Below are 27,199 nucleotides of genomic sequence, written 5' to 3' on the forward strand. Positions count from 1 at the left end.
CACACAAGAGTCAAGGTGATGCCTCTAAGACATAAATCAATTTCTGTACGCGTTCTTCCGTGACTCCCATTTTTGTCATAGTGAAAGTCAAGTTCTTACAGTGGCCACAAGGTCCTGAGTGATCTGGTTCCCCCCCACCCCCACCACACATGCACACACACGCACACACATACACACGTACATGCATGCACACACAGGCACACACGCAAACACTGTCATCTCTCGTCTCACCTCCCGCCACCTCCTGCCGCCAGACTTTAACACTCCAGGCATGCACCCACCTCAGGACCTTTGCACACGCTGCTTCCGCAGCCTGGAAACTCCTGGCCCAGAAATCCAAATGGACCACTCTGACCTGTTCTGTGTCATCAGTCAGAGATCACCTTTTTGTCAGACCTTCTCTGTCCCTCCCACACCCCAGCACTCCTTTTCCTCTGAGATTTATTTTTTTCCAAAACTTTTCTCACACCTGGCGCAGATTTTACCTAATCATTTTGTTTATTGCCTGTCCTCTTCCTCTAGACTATAAGTCTGCAGGGGTAGGGATTTTGCCCGGACGATTCACCGCTATATCCCCAGCACATAGAATATTGCCTGGCATGCAGGTGTTCTACAAGTATTTGTTGAGCAAAACAGCTTCACGTTTTGTGAAATAAAAGAGGAGGGGAGCATGCATATTTCTTGTGGGGGGCAGAATATTGCTATGTGTTTCCCACATCAAGAGAATACAACCTAAGAGGGGTCATGAAGGCAACCATACTAGGTGGAGGATGAAGGATCTGACGAAGGGTCTGAGTTGGCAGCTCTTGTGTTAGAGGCTCAGATGGAAACAGACAGAAAACTCCTGAGCAGGGACCAGGAGCAGGTCGGGGGAGCAGAGGTTTCCTACCTTCCTTCTCTGCCCGCCCGCCCGCTTCCGAAGCTAGACTCTCCCCACCCCCTCCACCTGGAGCCCATTGGCCGCCCACTCTCCCTTCTTGCAGTTGACAATTGTCCGGACACCAACTGTAGCTCAGAATCACAGATGTCCCAGAACCTTCCCTCTAGAAAAGCAACTCCTAAAAATCCATCAAGGCCCGGGTAGGCTGGGAAGATGCCCAGGTCTTTCCATGCGAAGAGTCTCCGTCCTGCTGCCTATCTTGAGCTGCCAGCTCCTCGTCCTCCGGGCTGTCTCGGCTTCAGCCACCAGTTCTGGGCACACTTCTGGGGGGGAGGGTCCCAGTCCAGTGGGTACACCGTCCACATTCCTGTGACAACTCCTCTTAGCGGAGACGTGGAAGATTCCACGTCTCCAGTTTCCTCCCCTGAGGAGCTAAGACCATCTATTTAAACACTCTGTTTCCTTTATATATTTTCATTTCTATTGTTTCTGAGCACTGATTATGCTTAATGCTGGCAGATCTTTTACCTGTTCCCATGCCATCTCACTCTTGTCAGAACACGATTTTGTATCAGGAGCTGGGAGCCATCCCCCAAGGCTCAATTTTGCTTGATCAAAGCCGATCCTGGCCACTTCATTTCTCCTGTCCCATAACTGGCTTAGGAATGGGCATGCCTTCCAATTCAGCTATTGAGATATTGGGGCAAGTGGGCTGGGGGCAGAAGTGGGGAGAGTGGAACATTTATTTTTAAACAACACAGGAAAAATAACCCTGTATTCTTTTCTGTTCTGTAGATATTTTGTGTCCATCTATGTGTGGATCTCTGGCAGCCATTTTGCAACCATGAGGAGAACAAGCTTGAGAGATGGAAAGGTCCCTGATGGTTAAAGACTCAGAAAATTAACTAGATCAGGAACCGTCCTGAATCCAAATTTCTTAATATGTGGAATACTAAATTTTCCTTGCTGTTTAAAGCCATTTCAACTGGGTTTTCTAGTACTGCAGCCAAGAGCATCGCCTAAATGATATACTAGTTCTAGCTCTATGAATAATATATCTTCTTACAGTAGTAGCTATTTAGAGCATTTCAAGGGACCTTCCTGAGATTACCTGCTGTGTTATTAATCCCAATAACTGAGCTGGGGTGGGACTTGGACACTTTTTTGGGGGGGACATCACCTTTTCTTATTCCCACCTTTTCAGATGACAAGCTGGACCATGAGGTGGGAACGTACCCATGATCACCAGCCAGGCAGTAGCAAAAGCATTCTGACTTGGTCTGGGCACTTCCTCCTGGACCATCCAATGTCAGATTTGGAAAGTGTAAGGCTCCCAACAAGGTGTGTGCGACAAAAGGGAAGATAAGTGAGAACAGTAAGTTAAAATCTAAGCTGCTGTGCCAGCTTTTTCCCAAACATTTAGGCTCACATCCCACGTGAAGGAAACTGGAAATGGGAGGTGATAGATTAGAGACTCAGGGAAGCAAAAAAGACCAAGGAAACTATAAGCAGACGTATAATCAAAGAAAAGGTTCGCCATTCCTTAAAAGCTTGGAAAGTGTGTGTACACTCACATCCTTTTCATTATTCATAGTCTGAGTGTATCGTTTTTAATTATTCTTTTTTAGCGGTATTTTCTTTTGACTAACCCACCACCAGCCATCATCCTGTTGTACAGATGGGGTTCCTTCATTCCTGAAACGTGCTGCCGTCAAACGTGGAGAAATGATACCCAATCTGAGAAGGCAGCGTGTTCAAGAAAGCAGAGAAAGGGACTTCCCTGGTGGCACCGTGGTTAAGCGAAGTGAGAGAGTGGCAGGGACATATATACACTACCAAATGTAAATTAGATAGCTAGTGGGAAGCTGCCGCATAGCACAGGGAGATCAGCTCTGTGCTTTGTGACCACTTAGAGGGGTGGGATGGTGGGAGGAGGTGGGAGAGAGGGTGATGCAAGAGGGAAGAGACATGGGAAAAGATGTATATGTATAACTGATTCACTTTGTTGTAAAGGAAAAACTAACACACTATTGTAAAACAGTTATACTCCAATAAAGATGTTTAAAAAAAATAAAATAAAATAAAAAATTTTTTAAATTAAAAAAAAAAGAATCCGCCTGCCAATGCAGGGGACACGGGTTCGATATCTGGTCCAGGTAGATCCCACATGCTGGGGAGCAACTAAGCCCCTGAGCCACAACTACTGAGCCCGCGTGCCTAGAGCCCGAGCTCCGCAACAGGAGAAGCCATTGCAATGAGAAGCTCGCGCACCGCAACGAGGAGGAGCCCCCGCTCGCCGCATCTAGAGAAAGCGCATACACAGCAATGAAGACCCAACGCAGCCAAAAATAAATAAATAAATAAATTTATATATTAAAAAAAGAAAGCAGAGAAAGCCTCTCCTTGGAGGTGAGGCTGGTTCTTGCACATAATGTAAAAATCACATGGCTCTATGTGACCTGTCCGTGGTGCTGTCCCTCGTTTGTTTGTTTGTTTGTTTGTTTGTTTACTTTGGACTCGCTGTGCGGCATGTGGGATCTTAGCTCCCCGACCAGGGATCAAACCCACGTCCCCTGCAGTGGAAGCGCCGAGTCTTAACCACTGGACCGCCAGGGAGGTTCCTGTCACTTGTTTGCACGATCTGCCATGCTCTGCAGCGCTGACCCCGGGGGTGGACTCACCTTCGCAGGAGCTTGTCTAGGGAGGACAGGAGAACGGTAGGTGGGCTAGATCTTTGGGAGGAAAAGGGGAGGATTCACACCTGATGGCCTCAACTGATTCCGGGCAATAAGAGGTGAAGTCAGTCTGGGCAAAGAACCCTGGGGAGGGCGGTGCCTGATGTAGGAACCTGTTCTTCCAAACATCCCCCCCGCCCACCGCAGGCACTCACGCCTGCACCGGGGCTCTACTCTCCTGTCCAGCCTAGGCGCTGCCCCTGTCACCCTCTGCTCCTGCCCCGGGTCCCACACCCTGAAGGTCGAGGTCTTGGTTGCTACAATTAACCCCTCTCTCCCTTGCATATCGCTTCTTCTCTCTACATTCATTTCCCATTCAAAGCAGAACAAAACAAAACTCCACGGGTCTACATTCCCCCCCAGCTCTCCCCCAACTTCCCGGCTCCTCTTCATAACGAAGCTCCACTTGCCTGCTTCCCATTCCTGCTGAAGCCCTTCACCAGCCATGTGCACGCTCCCAAGCCCGGGGTCTCCGCCCCCCACGCCCTCCCAGCAGCATAACTCCCTCCTTCTCGAAGCACGTTCCTCCCAGGATTCTGGGTCGTCAAGCTCTTTATTCTCTCACTGTCACCCCATCTCAGTCTCCAGGGCTGAATTCTCCTCCGTGTCCAGACCTCTCACCTGGAAACACCCTCGTTCTCATCCTTGGACCACTTCTCCACACGCTCTCCCTAAGTGAGCTCATGCCTACAGTTTAAGTACCATCAATACTCGGATGCCTTCCGAGTTGTAGATCACCAGCCCCTCATCTCTTGAGCTCTGGTCTCCCATATTCTACTGCCAACTTAACTCCCTGACTTCCGTGTCTAACAGGCGCCCCAAACAAGCATCACCCTTGACTATCTGCTTCCAAACACACTCGCCTCTGAGTTCTCCTCCTGGTCGCAAATGGCCTCCCCATCCACCTGCTGGCCTGGGCCGAACACCTGGCTGCCATCCTTGTCTCCTCTCTCTTCTAGCCAGGGTCCCTCCAAGAAACAGATTTATGACAGATGGTTTAAATGAAGAGCCTTTACTGAAAGGGCTACTTTCAGAGAAAGGTCGGGGGAGATACACGTACAACAGATGCTAAGGAGCGCAAAGACCTGTAAGAGGATAAAAAGAATTCTCAGAAGCCAGGAAAGCTGCATCACTTCATGGTGAGAAGCGTAATCAGGAAACTGTAACTGACCAGGAACCCTCCCACAAGTCCCACACCTCTTGTTTGTAGACAAGCTTTAGCCTCCCAGGCCTTCCCCCAGTTCTGAAGAGCAAATTTAATCAGAGAATGAGGAAGTGCAGAAACAAACAAAAGCAATCAAGCAAGACAAAACAAAAGCAATCAAGCAAGACAAAACAAAAGCCGCTCGGCCATAAAACAAAATCAAGGGCCTTTAGTTCCTCCTCAAGGGCTATAGATAATATCCTGAGCCACATCCTTGAGTTATTTTACAAATACTGAAACCCCTACCAGGATAACAGCATGCTGTCCACAAGCACGTAGACCTCAGAAAGGCTGGAACCAGAAGGCTGAGGATGTTGACTCCCGATTACCTCCCCACCAACCCATCAGAGGTATGTGCACGAGCTGATCACGTACCCTGTGACCCTCTCCCTCACGCTGTCTTTAAAAACCCTTCCCTAACAGCCAAAGCCAAACTCAGAGGGTTTGGATCCTTTGAACATAAGCTGCCCATTCTCCTTGCTTGGTGCCTGCAATAAACACCACATTTTCCTTCACCACAACCTGGTGTCAGTAGACTGGCTTTACTGCACATGGCGAGTGGACCCAAGTGTGGTTCTGTAACAAAACAACAAAGTTGCTGCTAAGGTCTGAATGTTTGTGTCCCCTCAAAATGTATATGTTGACACCCTGGTGCCCCAAGTGATGGTAGAGGGGTTTGGGAGGTGCTTAGGTCATGAGGGTGGAGCCCTCAGGGATGGGATTAGTGCCCTTATACGAGACCCCAGAGAGCTTCCAAAGGACACAGCGGGAAGTCTGTGACCTGGAAGAGGGCCTCACCCAACCTTGCAGGCACCCTGATGGTAGACTTCTAGCCCCCAAAACTGAGAAATAAATTTTCGTTTGTAAGCTACCCTGTCTGTGATATTTTGTTATTGCAGCTTGAGTGGGCTAAGACAGCCAACAGAGATGTGGTTCTGAAGAAGGTGGGAGCAGTGAAGACATACCCTAACCTTTCCCTCCTACTAGTGCTTCCCATTGGACAAACTAGTCAGAAATCAGAGAGCCAGAGGCCGGGTGATGTGGTCCCAGGGGTCAGCCTCTGAGGGGTAGAGCAGGAGGAGGGCAGAGGAGGGACAGGGGTGGCACAGATAGAGAACAGCAGGCCCTGGTACTGACCTCAGAGGGCCTAGAGAAAACAAAAGCCAAGGCCGACTTGAGAGCAGCCTGAACCGTGAACACACTGCCTGCTCTCCTACAGATCCATCGGCAGAAGACGAAGCCCTCCTGGATCAACGTGGTCAATTACTGGATGAGCCACTAACCCATGCAGACAAAGGGACAACCCTCAGGCAAGCAGGCTTAAAATAACCACAAGAATTAAGGAAAAAAACTGATAGCCACACTCCACAGAGTGAGACCTCGCAGGTTCAGCCTAGGCAAGTTACTAAGCAAAGAAACAAAGAAATAAACAAACTGAGATGCAGCAGCAACAGGCTTCAGGTGGGAGATCAGGATGCAGTTAACAGGTATATAATGCAGAGACAATATATTATCTAAAAGGTCCAGTTTGAGACAAAAAATGATGAGATATGCAAAGAAACATTACAATGGGATTCATACTCAGGAAAAAAGCAGTCAATAGACAATGTCTCTCAGAGCCCCCAGATTTTCAATGTAGCAAAGATTTCATAGCAACTATTATAAATCTGATCAAAGAACTAAAGGAAACTATGCTTAAAGAATTAAAAGTATGACAATAATGAGTCAACAAATAGTCTCAAATGGACAGAAATTACATTTCTGAAAAAGACCCATTTGAAAAAATTATAGAGTTGAAAAGTATGATAACTGAGATGAAGAAAAATATACCACAAGGGTTCCATAGCAGATTCAAGGTGGTGGAAGAAAGAATCAGTGAACCTGAAGTTATAGCAGTAGAAATTACCCAATACGAAGAACAGAAAGAAAAAATATGGTAAGTCCCCGACATACGAACCTTCAAGCTGCGAACTTTCAAAGATGCATATGTGTGTGCCATCAACGTCCAGCGTGAGTGCAATCGCGGCTCGCCCTCCGGCCCCTGTCGCTGACGATCCTTCAGCTCGACCGTCCCCTCCTCTCCTGCTCCCGTCACTAACTCCTCCTGCCCGTTCACTCGATGCCAGCCCCTGGGTGCCAGCTCTTCTTGTACAGCACTACTGTAATTTTCAAGGGACTGTACTGTAAGATCAAAAATGTTTTCTTTGTTTTTTGTGTTTGTTTTTTATGCAGTGTTTGTGTGAAAAGTATTATAAACCTATTACAGTGCAGTACTGTGGAGCCGATTGTGTTAGTTGGGTACCTAGGCTGACTTTGTTGGACTTGACGAACCAACTGGACTTAACAAACGCACTCTTGGAACGGAGCTCATTCATATGTAGGGGACTTACTGTATTGAAGACAAATGAAGTGACCCTCAGAGACGTGGAGGAGAGCGTCAAGAACACCAATATACATGTAAGGGGAGTGCCAGGAGAAAAGAAGAGAAGGAGCTGGAGAAAATACTTGAAAAAATAATGGGCAAAAACTCCCCCAAATATTCAGAGATCCGTACCTAGACACATCATAATCAAACTCCTGAAAGACAACAAGAAAATCCTGAAAGCAGCAAGAGAAAAATGACATCTGATACAGCGGAGCATCAATGCCATTAAAACCCAGACGATAACAGCCCAGTGAAACAACGGGGACAGAAAGCAATGGGATGACATATTCAAAGAGCTGAAAGAAGGAAAGAACTGTGAACCAAGAGGTCAACATCCAGAGAACGAACCCTTCAAAACTGAAGGTGAAATTGAGGCATTCCCAGATAAAGGAAGACTGAGAGAATTTGTAACTAGCAAACTGTCTTACAGAAATACTAAAGCAAGTCCTTTTTAGCTGAAATAAAATGATTCCAGACAGTGATGTGAATCTGCAGGGAGGAATGAAAAGCACCAAAAATGTAAATATGTGTGTTAACATAAAAGGCGCTGCAAAGACAGCTTTCTCTTAACTTCTTTAAGTCACAAGATTGTGCAAAACAATCATTTTACCCAGAATACACAAAGAACTCTTACAATGCAAAAATAAGACAGCCCAAATTTTAAATTGTGCAAAAGATATAATGGATATTTCACTAAAAAAGATGTATGAGTGGTTAACGAACACACAAAAGGATACGCAGCATCGTTAAACAGGGGGGAAATATAAATTAAAGCCACAGCGAGACAGCACTCCACGCCCACAAACACTGCTGTACTAAAAAAGAGAGTCGGGGGCTTCCCTGGTGGCGCAGTGGTTGAGAGTCCGCCTGCCGATGCAGGGGACGCGGGTTCGTGCCCCGGTCCGGGAAGATCCCACATGCTGCGGAGCGGCTGGGCCTGTGAGCCGTGGCCGCTGAGCCTGTGCGTCCGGAGCCTGTGCTCCGCAACGGGAGAGGCCGCGACAGTGAGAGGCCCGCGTACCGCAAAAAAAAAAAAAAAAAAAAGAGAGAGTCGGGACCGAATGTCAGGACACGGAGAACCTGCAATCCTTACACATCACTGGGGCGCATGTTAAATGGTACAGCGCTGGGAAAACAGTCTGGCAGGTTCACATAAACTTCCATATGACCCAGCAATACCACACCTAGGGACCTACCCGAGAGAAATGAAAACAGATGTCCATAGATATATGCACACAAAGGTTCATAGCAGCATTACTCGTAACAGCTAAAACGCTAAAACTGGAAAGAATTCAAACGTCTGTGAACTGATGAATGGATAAACCAAGTGTGGTCCACCCTAAAAAGCAATAAAAAGGAACAAACTCCTGATTCAAGCTACAAAATGCACGGCCCTCCGTTACACTATGCTAAGTGAAAGGACGCAGATATAAAAGACTACATACTATGTGATTCCAAGTATTCCATACATGAAATGTCCAGAAAAGACAAATGTATAAAGAGAAAGCACGACCAGAGGCCCCTCGTGCTGGGGGTGGGAGGCAAGGATTGGTAACAAATGGGCATCTTTGATGGGAATGTTCCGGAGCTGGAAGCGTGTGATGGTCACACAAGTCGACAGATTTACTAAAAATCATAGAATTATGCAGTTTTGATGGATGAATTCATGGTAAATTATACCTCAAAAAGCACTTAAGGGACTTCCCTGGTGGTGCCGTGGGTAAGACCCTGCGCTCCCGATGCAGGGGGCACAGGTTCGAGCCCTGGCTGGGGAGCTAGATCCCACACGCCTGCTGCAGCTAAGGAGCCTGCATGCTGCAACCAAATAAATAAATGGCACTTTCAAAAAGATAAAGGTGTGGCAGGCAACACACTCCTAGCACCCCAGGCCTTCAGCCTCTGCCCTTTAAGTAAATTGAGACCCTCCCCTCTGCCGCCCCCTCACTGTACCCAGGTCTCCAGCACAAGCCAGGGGCTCACATTTCCAGGTCTGGGGAAGCACATAAAGACACGCGGTGCCAGGAGCTCTACGTGGACCAAGTCTTGGTCCTGCAAGACCCAGCCCTATGACCCAAGGCCACCCCGGCTTGCAGACGGGAACTCTTGGGGGGCTTTGAGCCCAGGGGGCAGAAGATCCCCTCTGAGCACATGGGAAGCAGGTGGAGAGCTGTGTCCACACACGGCCATGGTCCTCGGCCTCCCGCCTGTCTCCCTGGCCACACCCCATCACTCGTATCTTTCCTGCGGGGTGTCACGGCCCCCCATCTGGCCTTCACGGAGCCCCCTCTCCCCGTTACCTGTGCTCCGCACTTCAGGCAGCCTTTGCTGTCTGTCCGCTGCCCCCGGGTACACCAGACACTGAGACCCTCAGCCGGACCTCCGTCCACAGTCTCACCCACCGCCTGGCCACCTGGCCTCCCGCTCGGCAGGCGGGGCTGGTCTGCAGCTGCTTCTCCAGGCTGTTCACTATCACAAGCCTCCTTGCTGCCCCACCAACACTGAATCCAGTCATCTCAGATCGTCCCAGTCTGCCCTTGGACAACAGGGCCTGGACCTGCCCAGGAAACTCCATGATGAGCTGGAAGCACGACTGACACACAGGGACATAGCAGGAGCGCTACGGGCGCGCCAGCCACCGTCTCCATAGGGGTTTCTGCCCAGGAGCACTTTCCACAGTCTCCTTCCAGAAGGACCAACTTAGGTGAGGTAACCGTCAACCTCATCTGCAGCCCGGGAAGGCTCTCCAGGACTCCCACCCTCCGATCCGCAGAGGAGGGGACCAAGGTGTGGGGAAAGAATATTGCCTGCACCCCATGTTCACAGCAGCACCAGTCACAACAGGCAAGACATGGAAGCAAACTGAATGTCCATCAACAGAGGAATGGATAGAGAAGATGTGGTGTGTACACACACACACACACACACACACACACACACACACACACACACTGGAATACTACTCAGCCATAAAAAAGAACAAAGTAATGCCATTTGCAGCAACATGGATGCAACTAGAGACCATCATATTAAGTGAAGTGAGTCAGACAAATACCATATTTGTCATAATACTTATATGTGGAATCTAAAATATGACACAAATGAACATATCTACAAAACAGAAACAGAGGGCTTCCCTGGTGGCGCAGTGGTTGAGGGTCCGCCTGCCGGTGCAGGGGACGCGGGTTCGTGCCCCGGTCCGGGAGGATCCCACGTGCCGCGGAGCGGCTGGGCCCGTGAGCCGTGGCCGCTGCGCCTGCGCGTCCGGAGCCTGTGCTCCGCAGCGGGAGAGGCCACGACAGTGAGAGGCCCGCGTACCGCAAAAAAAAAAAAAAAAAAAAAAAACAGATTCACACATATAGAGAACAGACTTGTGGCTGCCAAGGGGGAGGGGGCTGAGGGAGGGGAGGGGGCTGAGGGAGGGGAGGAACGGGAGTTTGGGATGAGCAGATACAAAGTATTGTATACATTCTATTGTATACAGAACGGATCCACAACAGGGGTCTCCTGTAGAGCACAGGGAACTCTATTCAATAGCCTGTTATAAACCAAAATGGAAAAGAATATTTGAAGAAGTGTATATTTATATATAACTGAATCACTTTGCTGTACAGCAGAAATTAACACAACACTGTAAATCAACTAGACTTCAATTAAAAATATACACATCGCCTGCCATTTCAGCAAACACTGAATGGTGCCGACTCTCAAGCCACCCACCACTGTGGCCGCCCTGACTGGGCACCCTGAGGGGATTCAGGATGGAGAAAAGCACCACACCGGCCCTAGACAGCTAAGGGGCACATCCACGGAATCACCTCAGCGAGCCCAGACTCCTGCATCTGCCCATACACAGAAAAGCACCGAAATCATTACGTTGAGATGTCTGTTTTTGTGATTAGCAGTAATTTGATGTTCGACTACTTGTTTGGGGGTTTTTTTCCCAACAAAAACTCCGATACATCCTGGCTACTCCCCGACCTCTTTGGAGCGGCCCCTCAGAGCGATCTGAGAGGCCGTACCCCGGGCGTACAGCCTCAATAAAGACACCAAATAAAACATCACTCTCGGGCTTCCCTGGTGGCGCAGTGGTTGAGAGCCCGCCTGCCAGTGCAGGGGACGCGGGTTCGTGCCCTGGTCCGGGAAAATCCCTCGTGCCGCGGAGCGGCTGGGCCCGTGAGCCGTGGCCGCTGAGCCGCACGCCCGGAGCCTGTGCTCCGCCACGGGAGAGGCCACCACAGTGAGAGGCCCACGTACCGCAAAAAAAAAAAAAAACCAAACACCACTCTCCACTTTTAGGTTGTGCGTTTTTCTGCAGTCGACAGAGGTCACGGGCCCACAGGCTGAAGCTGCCGACCCACTGCCCTCGCTCGCCTGCATCACGCTGCCTTTTCTGGAACTTACCCCTTTCTCACAGGCCGGCCCTTAACCGTTTTCCTGGTTTAGGAACCTGCTCGTTCAAGGGAGGCAGGTCAGGAAATGACGACCGGATGTTGCCCGAGAGGCGGACCAAACGACGTCGGTCCACGCGGCGTCCTCTCCCGAGGCGCAGGTGCGTCTTCAGCCCGCCGGCAGCGAGGACGCGCGACGCCTCCGCAGAGCCCGTGCCGCGTTTAAGCCCCGCGCGCGCGCCGTCCCGTCCACACCACACCCTGCCTCCAGTCTTAACCAAGGCGGGACCCGGCGCTTGTGTAGCAACCGCTGGCGGCATGCGCTGCGCTCTGGAAACCAAGCGGGGACGCCCCCAGGCCTTGCTCGGCTGCCCTCCAGAGGCCGGGCTTCGCCCTCGTCTCCCTCTGGAGTCCGTTCTTCTCCCGGAGGCTCACCGCCGTGGCCCAGGGAAGCGTGCTGCGTGTTAACTGAAACAGTAGCCTCAGGTGTCACAGGGGTCCTCGCCAAGCACACGAGTCACAGCCATGAGAAGATGCAGACTCACCCGCGGGCCGCCCCCCGCCCCTGACCCCCCGGGGGCCCGGCCCCCTGACCTAGGGGTGCCACCCTTTAAACTTGTGTCAGGATGTGGGCTTCGCTTTAGGGAAGAAATTAACAACAGTTCGTTGGAAAAGGTCCCGGAAAGGACGCGACCGCTGGTTGACCCGCAAGCTGGCCCCCGCCCCGTCCCCGGAGGTCCGCTCCACGCTCCGGGGCCACCGTCGACAGAGCAGGTGTGGAGACCCTGGCGCGGCGTGGGTGCCTGAACCTGGGAAGGCGTGTCTCTCTGAGCTCTGAGATGCGGGACGGTGACCTTGCCCGCAGTGCCCCAGACAAGCCTCGAGGGAAGCTGAACGGCTACCTCCCCACCCGGAGGGGCGGCCTCCCCGCCCTCTGGGTACCTTTCCACCCGGAAATGCCCAAGGGTGCGAACGGGAAAACTCCATTCAGGCGAAAAGCTTCGTATTCTTGAAGAAGCATAGACAAAGGCACTAAATTACTGAATGTGCATATCAAGACTGCAGCTTGAAAGGAAAGTCCAGGCGAAAGAAATAGAGGAAAACGCAGTTACAGGTCACGTGTCGGGGTCCCCCCTCCATGGACTGGTGGGCTCCAGGACTAGCTTATTTTTCTTTCTTTTTTTATATTCTGGGTTTTCAACATCACTTTCCAACATGGTTAGAATTCAGTAAGGGTTATGGATTAAGGAAATTCCACCTAATAAGAAAAACTGAAAGAGGATTAAGGAAAGTATAGAGGATAAATAACTCAGAATATGGGGAGAGGGGGTCGCCCTGTTAATAAATGTTAATGAGAACCTGTCAAATTGGCATTCAAAGCTCAAACCCCTGAATTGGCAGTTGTTGTCAATAGCAAGAATTCAGGTGGGTTCCTTAATATGTCCTGCTGATATCTGAGACATGAACCACAGAAGCTTGTAATAATAATAATAAATAAAACAATCAGAAATTTATCAAAAATACCTAAAATTATTAACTCACATTATATCATTACACATAATAATGGCCAGAGGTGATTTTCATAGTAGAACAATTTATTAATGGATATGCAATAAAATATCTCCCAAAAAATCTTTCCAGAAATGAACACGAGGCAAAAAGTAAATATTTCTTTTTTGGTTCTCTGAGATTTTTTTTAATGTAAACATAAACTATTTGAAGAAATGATAAAAAGTAGCAAATGAACCTGTATATGTATTTTTAAAAATCTGATTTCAAATAGGTACATGAGGCTTAGACATACAAAATGTGTTACCTGATGGATGACTTAAACACCTAAGTACAAATCAAAAAGCACTTCCATATCTTCAACTATAAAACACAGATTCAGTAAGTACTTCAAATCCAGAAAGAATGTCTTGAAAAAATACAGTAAGAATTATCATGAGCGGTGGGGACTAAAAAGACTTAACTTGAAGGGAAAAGTGGGACATGGGGAGCACAAAGTTCCTCCACACAGGGACATAATCATACAGACCAATGTTTGGATGTACAAAAGTTACATTAATACAAGCATGAGCTCTAGATATTTAAATATCCTTCAGGACAAGTCACACCTTCAACTTAAGCACAAATCAGGGAGCATGTCCCACTGACAGGCTTTTTAAAGATTTAAGAAATATATATGCTAGAGCCAGGACACTCCTATAGGAATTCTGACTACACGGTGATGGCCAGCAAGTAAATAAAACGCATAAATACAGACTTAAGCCTAAGCTAAGCAGTTAGATGTATAACGTATGAATGAGTGAAATTCATAATTGTACTGAATAAGGAACACCATTTCTAAACGGTCCAATATAATTCACACTTACAGTTTGCAATCAAGCATATCTATAAGATTTCAAGCCGAAGTTAAAATACAGTCTTGTGCTTACACAATCACATACAGAAGTAACAAGAGTTAACTATATTTTGAGTATCCTTCACATATGCATTTAAAATTTTGACGAGATGCTATCTTATAGATGTCCATTCACTAGTAAGATGTCATACATTTTACAGTCTAAAAATAAAGCATATTATACTAAAAATAATGAGTAATAAAAATGTTAATTATCGGCTTCCCCGGTGGCACAGTGGTTGAGAGTCCACCTGCCGATGCAGGGGACACGGGTTCGTGCCCCGGTCCGGGAGGATCCCACGTGCCGCGGAGCGGCTGGGCCCGTGAGCCGTGGCCGCTGAGCCTGCGCGTCCGGAGCCTGTGCTCCGCAACGGGAGAGGCCGCAACAGTGAGAGGCCCGCGTACCGCAAAAAAAAAAAAAAAAAAGTTAATTATCATAGATTCCTGTAAACTTTGGGAATTAACTTTTAAAGTTCAGCAGGAGAGTAGGTACTGAACAAGAACATTTAGGTGATCTGTACAACAGTTGAAATTTAAAAGAATTACTTAATGTCTGGGAATAATCCCCTTGAGTTTAAAATTTGGTTTTATCACCATCTTAAATTGAGACTTTATTAGTGTAAACAGGGAATCACAAACCTTACTTTGTAATGAATAAAAGAAGAGAGCATTGTCTTTACAGTGTAGTAACTAATTTATTATCTTGGGTGATGAAACAGCTAGAAATGGAGCTGAGTACAATAATCGATCAAGCTTTTCCCACAGGGTGTTGGGTGCATTTAAATCAATTTTAACAGAAGGCACTAGGAAAGGCTTTTTGGGGAACCTTGCAACCAACGTCTTCTAGGCCGATGGCAAACTTTGTAAACAACTGTGCAAAAATGGCTCTAATATCATGAACCTTCCTATTTCTTTTAAAAGGCAATAGATAATATATAAAATTGGAGTAAATTAAGATGTTAATATATTAAACAATTTATAAACATTTAAAATTATAGATATCTTACAAAACAGCTCTGTGATAATAAAAATAATTTTTGCAAACATAAACAAACACAAATTAAACACAGTACAAAAACGTCTCAATCAGCATGTTAGCTGGGACAGGGAAGAAAGTCTTAGACCTCACATCTAATAGCTTCATCACATAAGACATTCCTAATTAAACCTCACATACATTTTTAACACTGAAATATTTTTAAAAAATTGAAAACTTCAATAATTCCTTATTTTAAGGCCACTGAAACCAGTTTCACATTGTTAATTTTTTGTGGTGTGTTATGTAGAGTCCGAGGATGTTTGGGTTAACTCATCACATCCATTCTGCTTTTCTCACCAAACAATACATTCTGTTGCGTTTTCTCCTTGAATTCACTAATAAAAAGTCAGCACTCAATGCCATGTGTCACAATGTCTAGGATTCATTCATGAAATGGGAGGAGGCTCATTTGCTGCAGATATGGTCTGACTCCAAGGATAAATGGCTCTTGGGACATGGTTGCTATGACAATGTTGTTGCTAGGATAATTCCAAGGATCACAAGCAAAATAACTACGCAAATAATAATGAACATCATTTTCTGCAAGATAAAGAAAAACATATTAATTTGCAAGATATCAAAGGAAAGAAATCACTAACGTCATTTCCTAACAAAATTCTCCCGGAATTTGAGATGGTTTAAAATAGAAGCCCATCATCAAGAAAGAACCCCTACAGGTCATAGAAAAGGGAGGGCTGGGGAAGGAAAGTTCCAGAGGCAAAGCACTAAGTTACAGACACATGCATATTAAATGAATTTAATAACTTAAAATACATATTATTAAGACAACAACCATTTACTCCTGGAGGCAAAAGGCAACGTCTACTTGACACCATGTGGGGTCTTCATGAATGAACACGTTCTATTGATCACAAGAAAATCCCAAACAGTTATTTCCTGGATGCGTTGTACATCGTTTTAAAACTTTAAATGGATTTATTTCTCACTTTCTGAAACAAATCTTATTTATACATTTTTTTACATTGAGGTATGATGCAAGTAAGAAATCAACAAGCCATTAACTCGGTCTTCTGCTGCACCCACGGCCCAGAGCAAGGCAATATAACATTTAAGTTTTTGCTTTCAATTTACAAGCACCCTTGCACAGCTGAACAACCTTTGGCTTAAGAAATCTAGTCTCTCCAGGAAACCTGTCTGCCGGGAAACAGGAGGAATTCACGAAGGTGAAAGGCACACCACACTGTCTGACTTCGAGTTCTCTTTGTAAACAGCAGAGATTCATCGCTTTAAATTACAGTTACCGAGCTCATGGCACACTTTCATCTGAGAAATCACAGCTGCTCAAACTGGCCAGCTCTGCATCAGTGTCAGCCTGCCAAGGGCGCCATCCATTACTGCATGACGATGAGCACAGCCGGGGCCTCAGTGAACTTTCACGTCAGTCATGCAGAAGCCCGGGATCGCTGCCTTCAGGACATCGCGCCCTCAGATGTCCTGTTACCTGTTAACGCTACGCGCGTTTCCTGCACAGCGAGGACTTCGCCCCGACCGTGCTCGCATCCTCCTCCCGTGTCTCCCGGGGAGCCTCTCTGAGCACCTTTCTAACCCACCTTCTTCCTTCAGCCTATCAGCCCCCCCCTCCCACTGGCATCACCCTTCAGCTGCAGGACCTGCTCCATATGCCCCGTCAACCTCACTGCACCCAGCCACCTTAGAGAACCGGGAGGCTCCGATTCTCACGGCCGCGTCTCTGGGTAGCACGAATGCGCGGGCCCTTTGCTTCCACGCCTGGCTTTCAGTGGCGCGCTCCTGAACCCCACGACAGCTGAGCTCCTGAGCCCTCGATGCCACAGATTTAACGACCGTTCTTGCCCAATCACCTGCTCACAACTCAAGCCAAATGCCTGGGCTTCTCCTTGGGGGCCCACGCACACCCCTGGGAGTCAAGCCACCACCTACTACACGTAAATCTCGGGCCACGTGTCCTCTTAGCAGTGTCGTTGGATAGAAAACCGGGCACCCTGCCCTGGCTGCGGGGCTCCAGGGGGTAGGATTCCCTCCACACAGTGCCTACAGGCCCCGAGGAGGGCTGTGCTGAACTCCTTGCTGGAAGAATAGTTTTTCTAAAGTATAACTAAAGACACCAACCACTGCATTTGTGTTAAAAAAAAAAAAACAACGTGTTGGTGTGCTCTCTGATGTGTTTCTTATTAATGAGCATTGTTTGGTGTTCATTCGTGCTTAAAGGCATGAGAGTAACCACCGGCCGGCCAGGCCCAGGGCACAGAGCAAGCCCAGGGCTCCCAGGGAACCCTGCTGGGAGGAGCCTGCCCTCGTTCCACTGGAACGCCACAGCATCCAATCCAGAACTAAGTTTATCTTTAGTGGAAGCACATCCAACGAGCCATATTATGGCCACTAGGAAAAGCTAAGAAAATACATAGTTCATAAAAAATTATAAAAAGTTTTTAAATACCATTATTATTAATGAAGGGAAACCACACATACCACTTTTTCAGCAGACGCAATAGGAAAGCATGGAAGGATACATGAACATCCCGCCTGATGAAAACAGAGAGCCTTCCTTCTTTCTGCCTCCTGAGAACATGGATCGCTACCGAACTCGACATCCCAGAGCTTCTAACGGGAACTGCCTCGAGTGCAAGGTGGTGGCTCATGTGGACACCGGGCCAGTAACCGCAAGGCACCCTCTCCTGTGGTGGGTCCTGGGCGCACAGACGCCCACATTGAGAAACCCCTCGCCTTCTCTTTCAGAAAGTGCCAAGTGTCTACCAAGCCAGCAGTCGCTTTCACGATAAAACAATGAATTCATCAAGGACTACTTGTCACAGTCCGGATACAATTTTAATCACAATGATCACGCCAAACAAACGTTTTAAGATAAATGACTGGCATGTCCAAATTTAATACACCAGGCAGCATTCTAACTTAAGAGTTAATGCAAGAAGGATGATTCCAAATGCATAAAAAAAAACGGAGGAAAAACACAAAATCTACTGAAGTTTGGAGAGGGGTGATACTCACACAGAAAACAAGAATAAAGATACTCTAAATAAAGGACGGAGTATCTTCTGAACTCCGAATCCTTTAGTTAAGAATTAACAGGCATGCTCACTCGGCACAAGTTTTCTCTTTAATGCGGCCACATTTAAAACGAACTAGACGCTGACAAATGGAAACAAGTGCGACGAAGTCTTTTAATTCCACCGAGTGTGGAATTAAAGCTCTCATTCCATTCCCTCTAATTCCACAGTAAAATGATGAGCAAATAAATAGAGTTCACAAAGCAACTTTCGGCTGTTGCACTTACTGAAGAATTAAAACTTCAGAGATAAATTAAACATTACACTTTAGTTTTTTAATTGACAATTAATCCTCACTGCTCAGGTTACGAAGGGAAATTCTCCTGGACCGAAAACCGAAGACTGCAGAGTCAGGCGCTGCCGCCCACGCCGCCACATTTAGTAACAGAGGCAAACCCAGCCGAGGCTTCGAAACCAACAGGGAGACGACCCCGGTTTAGAAATGAACGGCCGCCCAGCCTAAGCTTGCTCTCAGCACAGAAGTCAGGCAAACGCTCCGCTGGCAGCCCTTCATCGCTTTCCCGTATTTTTTACTTGGGCAGGCACCACTATTAGCTGCTTGGGCGCGTGAATACGCGGGTTAGTTGATTAGTTACTTACTGCTGCGCCGGCAGGGAGGCCCGCACGCTGACGCCAGCCACCGCATCATGTGCCAACTGATAAACCAATAATTAGAGCAATCACAGCCACCAGAACAAGTGACACAGCAACAATTATCCACTTTTTCTGTCAAAGAAAAGCAAGCCGATTATATCGTGGTTAATTCCACACCGCCGTGTTAGAAGACATCATTCATTTAAAATCAAAGAATCTATCGGAATTCGTTTTAAAATCTAAGTTATGGGACATCGATTAATTCTGCTTGACAACTTTCAGTTCTCATAAAGAGGGGTTTTTAATTTAATGAGGTCAGACTAATTGGAGATAAACTGTTCTAGAACTCAAAATATTAGGTTTCATCACTGAGAAAGCTGCATGACCACATTCTTTTGGTAAATTTCTGATGGACCGAGACGTACAGCTGATTTTTTTTCACGTCTACAGAGCTATGTAGCCAGGTCAGTGAACTCAGAGATCAGTTATCTATGTAATAAGCCCCTACACTCTTTTCCTTCTTGTTTGTTTGTTACTGGCCGTTAAGTCCTTCACTGCCCCTGCCACACCGTATAAAACAAACCACACTCCACTAGTGCCGTCTGGTCTCTCAGGGGCTAACTCAGCTGCCCCGGGAATGGAACCAGGACACCAGGAGAGGGGAGGGACGGCCAACATCTCAACAACCACGCACCTAACAGCAGGGGCAGAAGCTGAACAAGCCGTGTGTGGTTTCCGATGCCAGGCCTTGAGTTGGAGAGACGGTGATGATTTTTTTGAAACAAACATCACCTTCTGACCAGTGGCCGCTCCGGGTAACGCACTGCTCCCAGCCACCTGCCAGAACGAGGCTTGCTCTGCCGGTTCAGGACAAGATGTATCCCCCGACCACACTGTATCTCTGTAAAACCAGGGAACTTCTCGCGGACATTTTCGTTGGACTGACTCGCTGTTTAGGTCGTGGAGAAAGGAAGGGAACTGCCCTTTTTAAATGATTTTTTTAAAGTGAAAGTCCATTTTGTGCGTGGACCAGCCACAGCACTTCACACGTGGACCTCACCATCTCACTTTACTTTAAAGCTCAATATTTCAAAAGGTAGTAACAAGGAAGTATATAAGAAACCATGTCTTACATCTCAAAGATAATTAACACTCAGATGCTCCCAAGAAAAAGCAGGCTGAGATGCTTTGCAGGCTGACATTAAAGCCCAGACATGCGTCTTAGTTGAGAACATCCACGGGCCATCGTTACGGGTAAATCCGCGCTCAGAATCTGACTGTGTTTCCTGAACGTTTTGCAACTCCCTCTTTACAAGGCGTTTTTGAAACTCCCTTTTCTGCCGTCACATTGGAAACCTCCCCGCGGCTGGCATTGAGAAAGGCATCGTAACCCAACAGCCGCCTTCCAGCAGGAGGGGGGCTGCCGGGCCCTGAGAGCATGGGTTTGGCGCCTCGTGTGGTTCCTTTCCCACGGACAGGAGAGAAAGGGACCAAGCAGTAATGGCTGAGGTCACACAACGAGACACACAGTTTTTCAGTCCCTGAACCAGAACTTAATTCTGTAGCTTCGCTGTTTTCTTAGAAGAGCTTTCACTTACACACGACACATGTTACAATTCAGACAAAGATACTAAAACTCGTTTGCAAAGCTTCGATGTGAGTGCTACATAACATCTTAGGTCCACGGTCTCAAATAATTCTCTTCTTTCCTCCAAACCAAAGGATTAGCAAATAACGTAAACAAAGAATCAAGTGTTCACGGCATAAAATGTGTAACCAATGGTTCTTAGAACTTCCAATCCCATGCGTTTTGTTATGTCCCGCCAAGTAATGACCCAAGAAACAGAGAACTCTGGGCCTGGAAGCCGTGCGACTGAGCAAAGCGGAGACCGACTTTGGCTGCAAAGGTTTCATTTTGCTTAAAACCAACAGGGTTCACGGTCAACGTAACTCATCGGATAAACTTCAAACGTTTTAGCAAAAAGAATTACTTCACTTTTCAAATGAAACATGGATGTAAGAAATTTTCGTCTCTTGGAATATACCCTTTAAGCAGGCTTGCATCAATGTATTGCACGCTCAAAACCAAATCCAGAGAAAAATGCACTTTAATTCTTAAAGACCAAACTCACCCTTCTTGCTTTGCTTTGATATTTAATAGCTTTTTTCGTTTCTTCTTTAGCATGTTCTACATAGTCTGTGGCATTCATAACGTTTTTTTCTATGTTGTTGATCATTTCACCCTTAAAACAGAATGTTTCAAACTTAGAAGATACTTTCAAATGACTTAATTGTGTATCTTAAGACAGCCACAGAGCAGCAGTAAAGGTGCCACAGGAATGTAATGTGCATGTAATGGACACTGAATTTTTTTTCACATTTACAAAAAGATGAGACCATTATAAATGTACAATATACAGAATCATCAAAATCCAACTTATATTAAGAAAAGAACTAAAAGGGCTGGGGGGCAACAATGCTGATAACTGAAGGCGTATCACGTAGACCATGAGATGTGCTTTAACATGAGAACGCTCTTTAAAGATGGGCACAGCAAACGGGCGGCGGCTAGCTTCAGGCTGAGCGAACATTTACTATTACGCACGTACAGCGCATAATGCACAGACAGTGCACGTATTGTGCACAGACAGTAGACAAAGAATGACATCTTTTCTAATGGGTAGAAAACTGCTGCAATTTCTTCAAAATACAGTAAACTACGAATAGCTTACACTGGCCACTAAGTTGACTAAATTAATGAGCAAAAATGTAAAGTGAGGTGAATCCAGTGAAATGTTAGGTGACAAAACACATTACCTGGTCTTCTGTCCACCAGCAGACATAATCTGCAGCAGTGAGTAGTAAAGCATATTGAAGAATGACGTACAATTAACTTACTCATTCACACATTTAAACTTACTAGCAGCACTAACACACTTCTGAAAGGAAACAATGCAACAAAGCTAAGAATACATCAATTTTTCTAATGGCGAGTAATACATCTGGCATAGAACAGTCCTAACTAAAAGTCCAAGGTACTCTAAAATCTTTAGTAATAACAAAACTAATCACTCATTGTTCTTACTGTCTAATGGGTTTCCTTCCTGAAAGTAAGAAGCTGGTAGCAGCCAGACCCCCAACTCTCCCATTCTGCACCGTGAGTGGCACGGGCCCTCCCATCAGAAAGGGGTGAACTTGCCCTGTCCCCACCCTACGCTGCAAACGCACCGCACCTCAGCTCTGCACACATTTTTATGACAAGGCTCCTCAAACTAAACAGTGTTCTTCAAACGTTAGTGGCGATGTGGAGGATGAATCCGGCACCGGGATGGATTTCCTACTGATCCTTACATAACCCAGGCAATGAGAAGTAGGCCAGTCAGACTCGAACCTTCTTAGAGGGCACAAGAGATCCTGAAACCAGCCTCCGCGGGAGCGAGGACGTGAGTGTGATGTGAACCCTAAGATGACTTGGGATGAATGCTCCCCCTTCACGGGACGGTCAGCTGAACTCAATGCCCACCGATCACTGAGTGACCGAGGGCAAGCCTCACGCGCTTGCAAAGTCACGGAGGACCTCATTCAGCATCGCGAGAGGAAGCGCAAGCACGGCCACAAACCTGACTGGAACCACCGGCTTGTGCTTTACACTGAATTTTCTGTTTTTAAAAAACTGTATTAACTTCCTTGGTTCCTCACAGGGTCTCCTCACACCCCCGTCACCCCGCGCCAGTGGTACTAGACACCACGTAGCAAGTATATAAGCTTCTAGTTACGTCACGGTGTAGCCCCTTTGGGGCTGATTCTTTCATACATTTCTCCCAATTGTTACTCTAGTATATGGTCCTTACAGAAAACTTGAAAATACATATATTTTAGAGAAGAAGATTAAAATTCCCATAGTCCCACTGTTATTATACTGCTTGGTATATGTCTTTCCTTCTGTGAGTACTGTTTCATGCAGCTGAGTTCATGCCATATATACATGCACACAGGAGTATAAGGGCGTGTGTTGTATACATGTTCACATTTATACATACACGTGTAAGGTTTAGTATCTCCCTCTTATGTCCACTTGAAATTCTGGCACATAACGTTTGTGTATTTCGTTAAAAGTCCTCCATAAACAAAGTCGATGTTGCCTATGGCTGCCTAACAGGTTGTCCTATGGACACACCACACATAACTTAAGGGAACCAGTCCCCCACTGTTGGAAGTTGAAGCTGTTTACAGCATTTCAGTCTCACACTGCAATAACACTACAACTTTTGAATTACGAGACTGCATCCAGAATAATGGCTTTCTCAGGTATACTGGAATCAAATATAAGATTTTACAGAAAACAGCTCTCTATCTCGGAGAAGTAAAGATGTGTGTGATTACCTGAGTCTCAACGCACATGGCCATGTCCATGAACATCTCATGCAGCTCTCGGATGCTGGTCTCCAGCTTCATAATGTCTTTATGACGTGACTCAATTTCATTGAGAGCCTGTCTAGTAATCTGTGAATCCGAAATAATCTTTGAAAAACAAAAACAGAAGAGAAATACTAATGAACTTACGACTGCTCTGGAAGTTAAAGAAAAAAAAAACATCTGTATGTATACAAACATGCAAGGCCACAAAGCCACCTGCGTACTCACGTCTGACGTGAAAATGGAGGGATTCCCACTTTCCAGCATCTCTTCTAGTTCATCATCAGTGGTAGTTTTTCCAGCTAAAATATTAACAATTAAAAACTCCATTCAGGATGCAGCAATATTTAAAAATGACTTTTGCACCCGTAAGTTAGCAACTAAAATCTGAGTTGTTAATATTTTCAACCGTTTTTCTAACCTTTCCAATGTATTCTTAGGCAAATATTAACGATGACAGAAATTAACATAAGCCTAAGAAGTAGGAAGAACTGGAAAACACTCATGAAAAACGTTATAATTGGAATGACTAATAAAATCCAATATTAGTCTGAATAAGGAACTATAAAAATGAAACTGATAATACATTTTGGCGTCTCAGTTTTCCTAAAAGTTTAACTCTGGCTTATAGGAAAAGGGGGTAAACTAGATCCAGCATATGTTAAATGCACATAATAAAGACTGCAAAATTAGCATCAGAGGCTCTAATACTTTCGGTAGTTTTGGGCGTTAATACTTTTTCCTTGAGTTAAATGTGTTAATGCTGTGTCTATGAACAGGTTCACAGAATTTTGGAAAAACCCAATTGAAACATCATAATTAAAATATCATTTAATGTGAATGTCCACAGCAGCGTTATTCATAATCACCAAAAGGTGGAAACAACCCAAATGTCCATCACCTCACGGATGGATAAACAATGCTAATGTGGCCCATCCGCACAATGGAACGTGACGCAGCTGTAAACAAGGGATAAAACACCGGTGTTTGCTGGAGTACGGTCGAAGCTTGAAAAAACTGCGCTAAGTGAGAGAGACCAGTCACAAGAGACCGTATGCCGTATGACTCCATTCATATGGATGCCCCAAATGGGCAAAATTACAGAGGCAGGAGAATGTACTGGCAGCAGCCTAGGGCTCAGGGGAGAAACGGGAAGTGCCCAACAATGGGTACCAAGCTTCCTTTTGGAGTGATTAAAATGGTCTAAAATTGATTGTGCTAATATACGAAAAACCACTGGACTGTACACTGAGTATCATTCACATGGTAAGTCAACTATATCTCAATAAAGATGTTAAAATGTCATTATTTATTTATTTGGGGGGCCTGCGTCGGGTCTTCGTTGCTGTGCGTGGGCTTTCTCTAGTTGCGGTGAGCGGGGGCCACTCTTTGTTGTGGTGCGTGGGCTTCCCATTGTGGTGAGAAGGTGTGCGCACTCAGTCATTGCGGCACGCAGGCTCAGTAGTTGTGGCTCGTGGGCTCTAGAGCGCAGGCTCAGTAGTTGTGGTGCACGGGCTTAGTTGCTCCGCGGCATGTGGGATCTTCCCGGACCAGGGCTCGAACCCGTGTCCCCTGCATTGGCAGGTGGATTCTTAACCACTGCGCCACCAGGGAGGTTCTAAAATGTCACTTAATGAGGTTCACGTTTACGGCCGCTCCCCGCTCCCCGAGCCCGTGGGAGACACAGAGCAGCCCCAGTGGAGGAGGCACCCACAGGGGGCTTGTGTCGCAGCTGAGGAACCCTGATCTTCCGTGGTGGGGAGGAAGCAAAGCTGCCTGACCTTTATTCAGCAAGCAAGCTGCCTTCTGCCCAGAGGGAACCATGAGCTGCATCTTCTAAGGCTGCCTGTTACACAGACAGACACCCGCGAGAGAAAGCCTAGAGCAAAAAGGCAGCGAGTGTCTGCTCACCAGACATGCAGCAGCGGGAGACCCACAGGGAACTGTCCCCGAGACGGCGCAGGAAGGGTTGGGGGACACAAAAAATACATGAAGAAATGACGGTTGAGAGTCTTCCAGGTCTCCTTAACGCTCTACAAGTAATCTAAAGTCCACTCACCTAGAACTTTCTGAAGGATTTAAATAAATAATAGGCTGGTTGATTCAATGAATAGGAAGCTATGAAAGCACTTTAGGCTTCTTACAATATTGACCAAAACAGGGATGGAATTACTTTTTTGAAGCTACCTACTTTCATGTCAGACCCTAAGGAAGAAAAGTATGTTTTTAACAAAAACAGCGTATGCTCACTGACTCACTTATTTCCAGCTGACGCTGTATCCGGCCTTTGCTTCGCTCCCGAAATAGAGTCTGTGCTTCACTATACTCGGTCATGGCTTCCACAAACTTTCGAGACAGCACTGAATGCTTTCGACATAAAAAAAAAAAATAGATCCGTATACACTGGTCACTTCTTCTATTAAAAGTGATACATAAAAATATTACATTATAGAGATTCAAACTGATATGCCACTTACTCCTTCAAGTGGAAAATAAGATTAATAGCAACTTACTGTATAACAGAATCTATGCTACGAACTTTACACGCATCATCTTATTTGATTTTCACAGTAACCCAACTATACTATTACTACCCCTCATTCTACAGAAGTGAAACCGTCATTTCAAAAAGTCAATTAGCCCAGAGTTACAGGCTGACTGGGTCAGGTTGGCACCCAGGCAAACTGTCCCCAGAGCCTGAACACATAATCCCCGTTTATCAAGTAGAGTTAAGTGGACTAAATTCCACTTTGCTGCACCACAAACCTATAAAAGGTGAGGATTTTACCAAGAACACTGAAATGACTGTGATAATTTTTTGCTCTTCACAACAGAATTCTGCGGTTGGGCTGAATACACTTTTTTTCCTGCATAATCTAGAGAGGGGGTCTCTAGATACGATGCCTTTTTTATGCAGAAATGCTGAAAGAATTAATGTGACGGTAAAGATGAAATTATTTTGAATTTGAAAGAAGTAAAAAGACCTATTCTTCAGCATTGCTTCAAACTAGACTAGGCCAATAATCAAACCTGGGTTCTTCGTATCCGAAGATCCACTGACATTTGGTTCCCACTCTCATCCTGATCAAAACTTTGTTCAATAGCTAGAAACAAACAGGAAAGAGTTATCTTTTAAACTAAAAAATGAAAGGTTTTCAAGCCTAACCTCAAATGTATTTTCTTATCTTTTCAACTCCTAGTAAATTTATGAGTTTTGGTAATTGTCAGTCGCTGATGATATCAAAAAATAAAAACAGATGTTACAGCTTCACATTTCAAAGCAGGCAACACGAATCTGATCAAGTTTGGAGAATTTAACTGTCAATCCACAGGAAATACAGAGCACAGCGGAACCTGTTAAGTGACATTAAAGGGGTGAAATCAACAAAACTGCAACATGGCAACTTCTGACAACTAATGTCCTGGTTTCTCCAACCAAAAGAAAAAAGTGTTGGGGGGAAAAAGATGGAAGGAGAATCTGATGTGAAAAAACCTGAAGTAACATATCAACCAATCACAGGATACGGTCCAAATAAGGAACCCAATTAAAACAAACTATTAAAAAAAATAAAAAATTAAAAAGATCATTGGGGAAGTATGAATTCTGACTGGATATTTTATAATAAATAATAGTAATTAATGTGACTCAGATATAATAGTACTATTATAGCTGTATTTGGGGGAGAAAAATCCTTCTCTTAGAAATACACACCGGAAACTATATGCTGATGAAGACCCAGAAGTCTGGGACTGGTTGTGAAGCCAGCTGGGCTGCGTGAGGGCCACTGGGACCTGCAGAGCTCAAGGGCGAGGACCTGGGGCTGGTGGTGGTGACCCCTCCCCCGACATACATCTGAAATTCTCCTTAATAAAGGTTCCTTTTGATCTTCAGAAATATTCTTGATCTGAATGCCATTTTGTAAAAATTAAATACAGTCTGTCCTTCTACCACACGGAGAAAACCCACATCTGTTTCGGTCCCACAGGGAAGCTGTGAGCCTCCACCCGGCACCATCAGCCGAGATGAACTGTACGAAAGGTTCAAAGGA

At 46.1% G+C, this 27,199-nt stretch overlaps 1 protein-coding gene across 4 annotated transcripts in view; it reads right to left on the reverse strand.

Annotated features, from left to right (window-relative positions):
* Nucleotides 1-14,706: 14,706 nt before the first annotated feature.
* The window catches only part of STX2 (syntaxin 2), a 43,542-nt gene continuing 31,049 nt past the window's right edge, over nucleotides 14,707-27,199 (reverse strand). The window contains exons 5-11 of one of the 4 annotated variants that reach the window (XM_059040038.2): nucleotides 26,181-26,254; nucleotides 25,409-25,517; nucleotides 23,379-23,452; nucleotides 23,118-23,255; nucleotides 20,867-20,977; nucleotides 18,741-18,866; nucleotides 14,707-15,615 (exon numbers count right to left, since the gene is read on the reverse strand). In XM_059040038.2, the coding sequence (XP_058896021.1) occupies nucleotides 18,786-18,866; nucleotides 20,867-20,977; nucleotides 23,118-23,255; nucleotides 23,379-23,452; nucleotides 25,409-25,517; nucleotides 26,181-26,254 (587 nt within the window). In that variant the 3' untranslated portion in view covers nucleotides 14,707-15,615; nucleotides 18,741-18,785. Of the gene's footprint in view, nucleotides 15,616-18,740; nucleotides 18,867-20,866; nucleotides 20,978-21,551; nucleotides 21,581-23,117; nucleotides 23,256-23,378; nucleotides 23,453-25,408; nucleotides 25,518-26,180; nucleotides 26,255-27,199 lie in introns of those variants that run through there. The other 3 variants (XM_059040039.2, XM_067014797.1, XM_067014796.1) reach the window with 3 other exon arrangements.

This window comes from Kogia breviceps, chromosome 15 (genome assembly GCF_026419965.1).
Source record: "Kogia breviceps isolate mKogBre1 chromosome 15, mKogBre1 haplotype 1, whole genome shotgun sequence".
Classification (NCBI taxonomy): Eukaryota; Metazoa; Chordata; class Mammalia; order Artiodactyla; family Physeteridae; genus Kogia; species Kogia breviceps.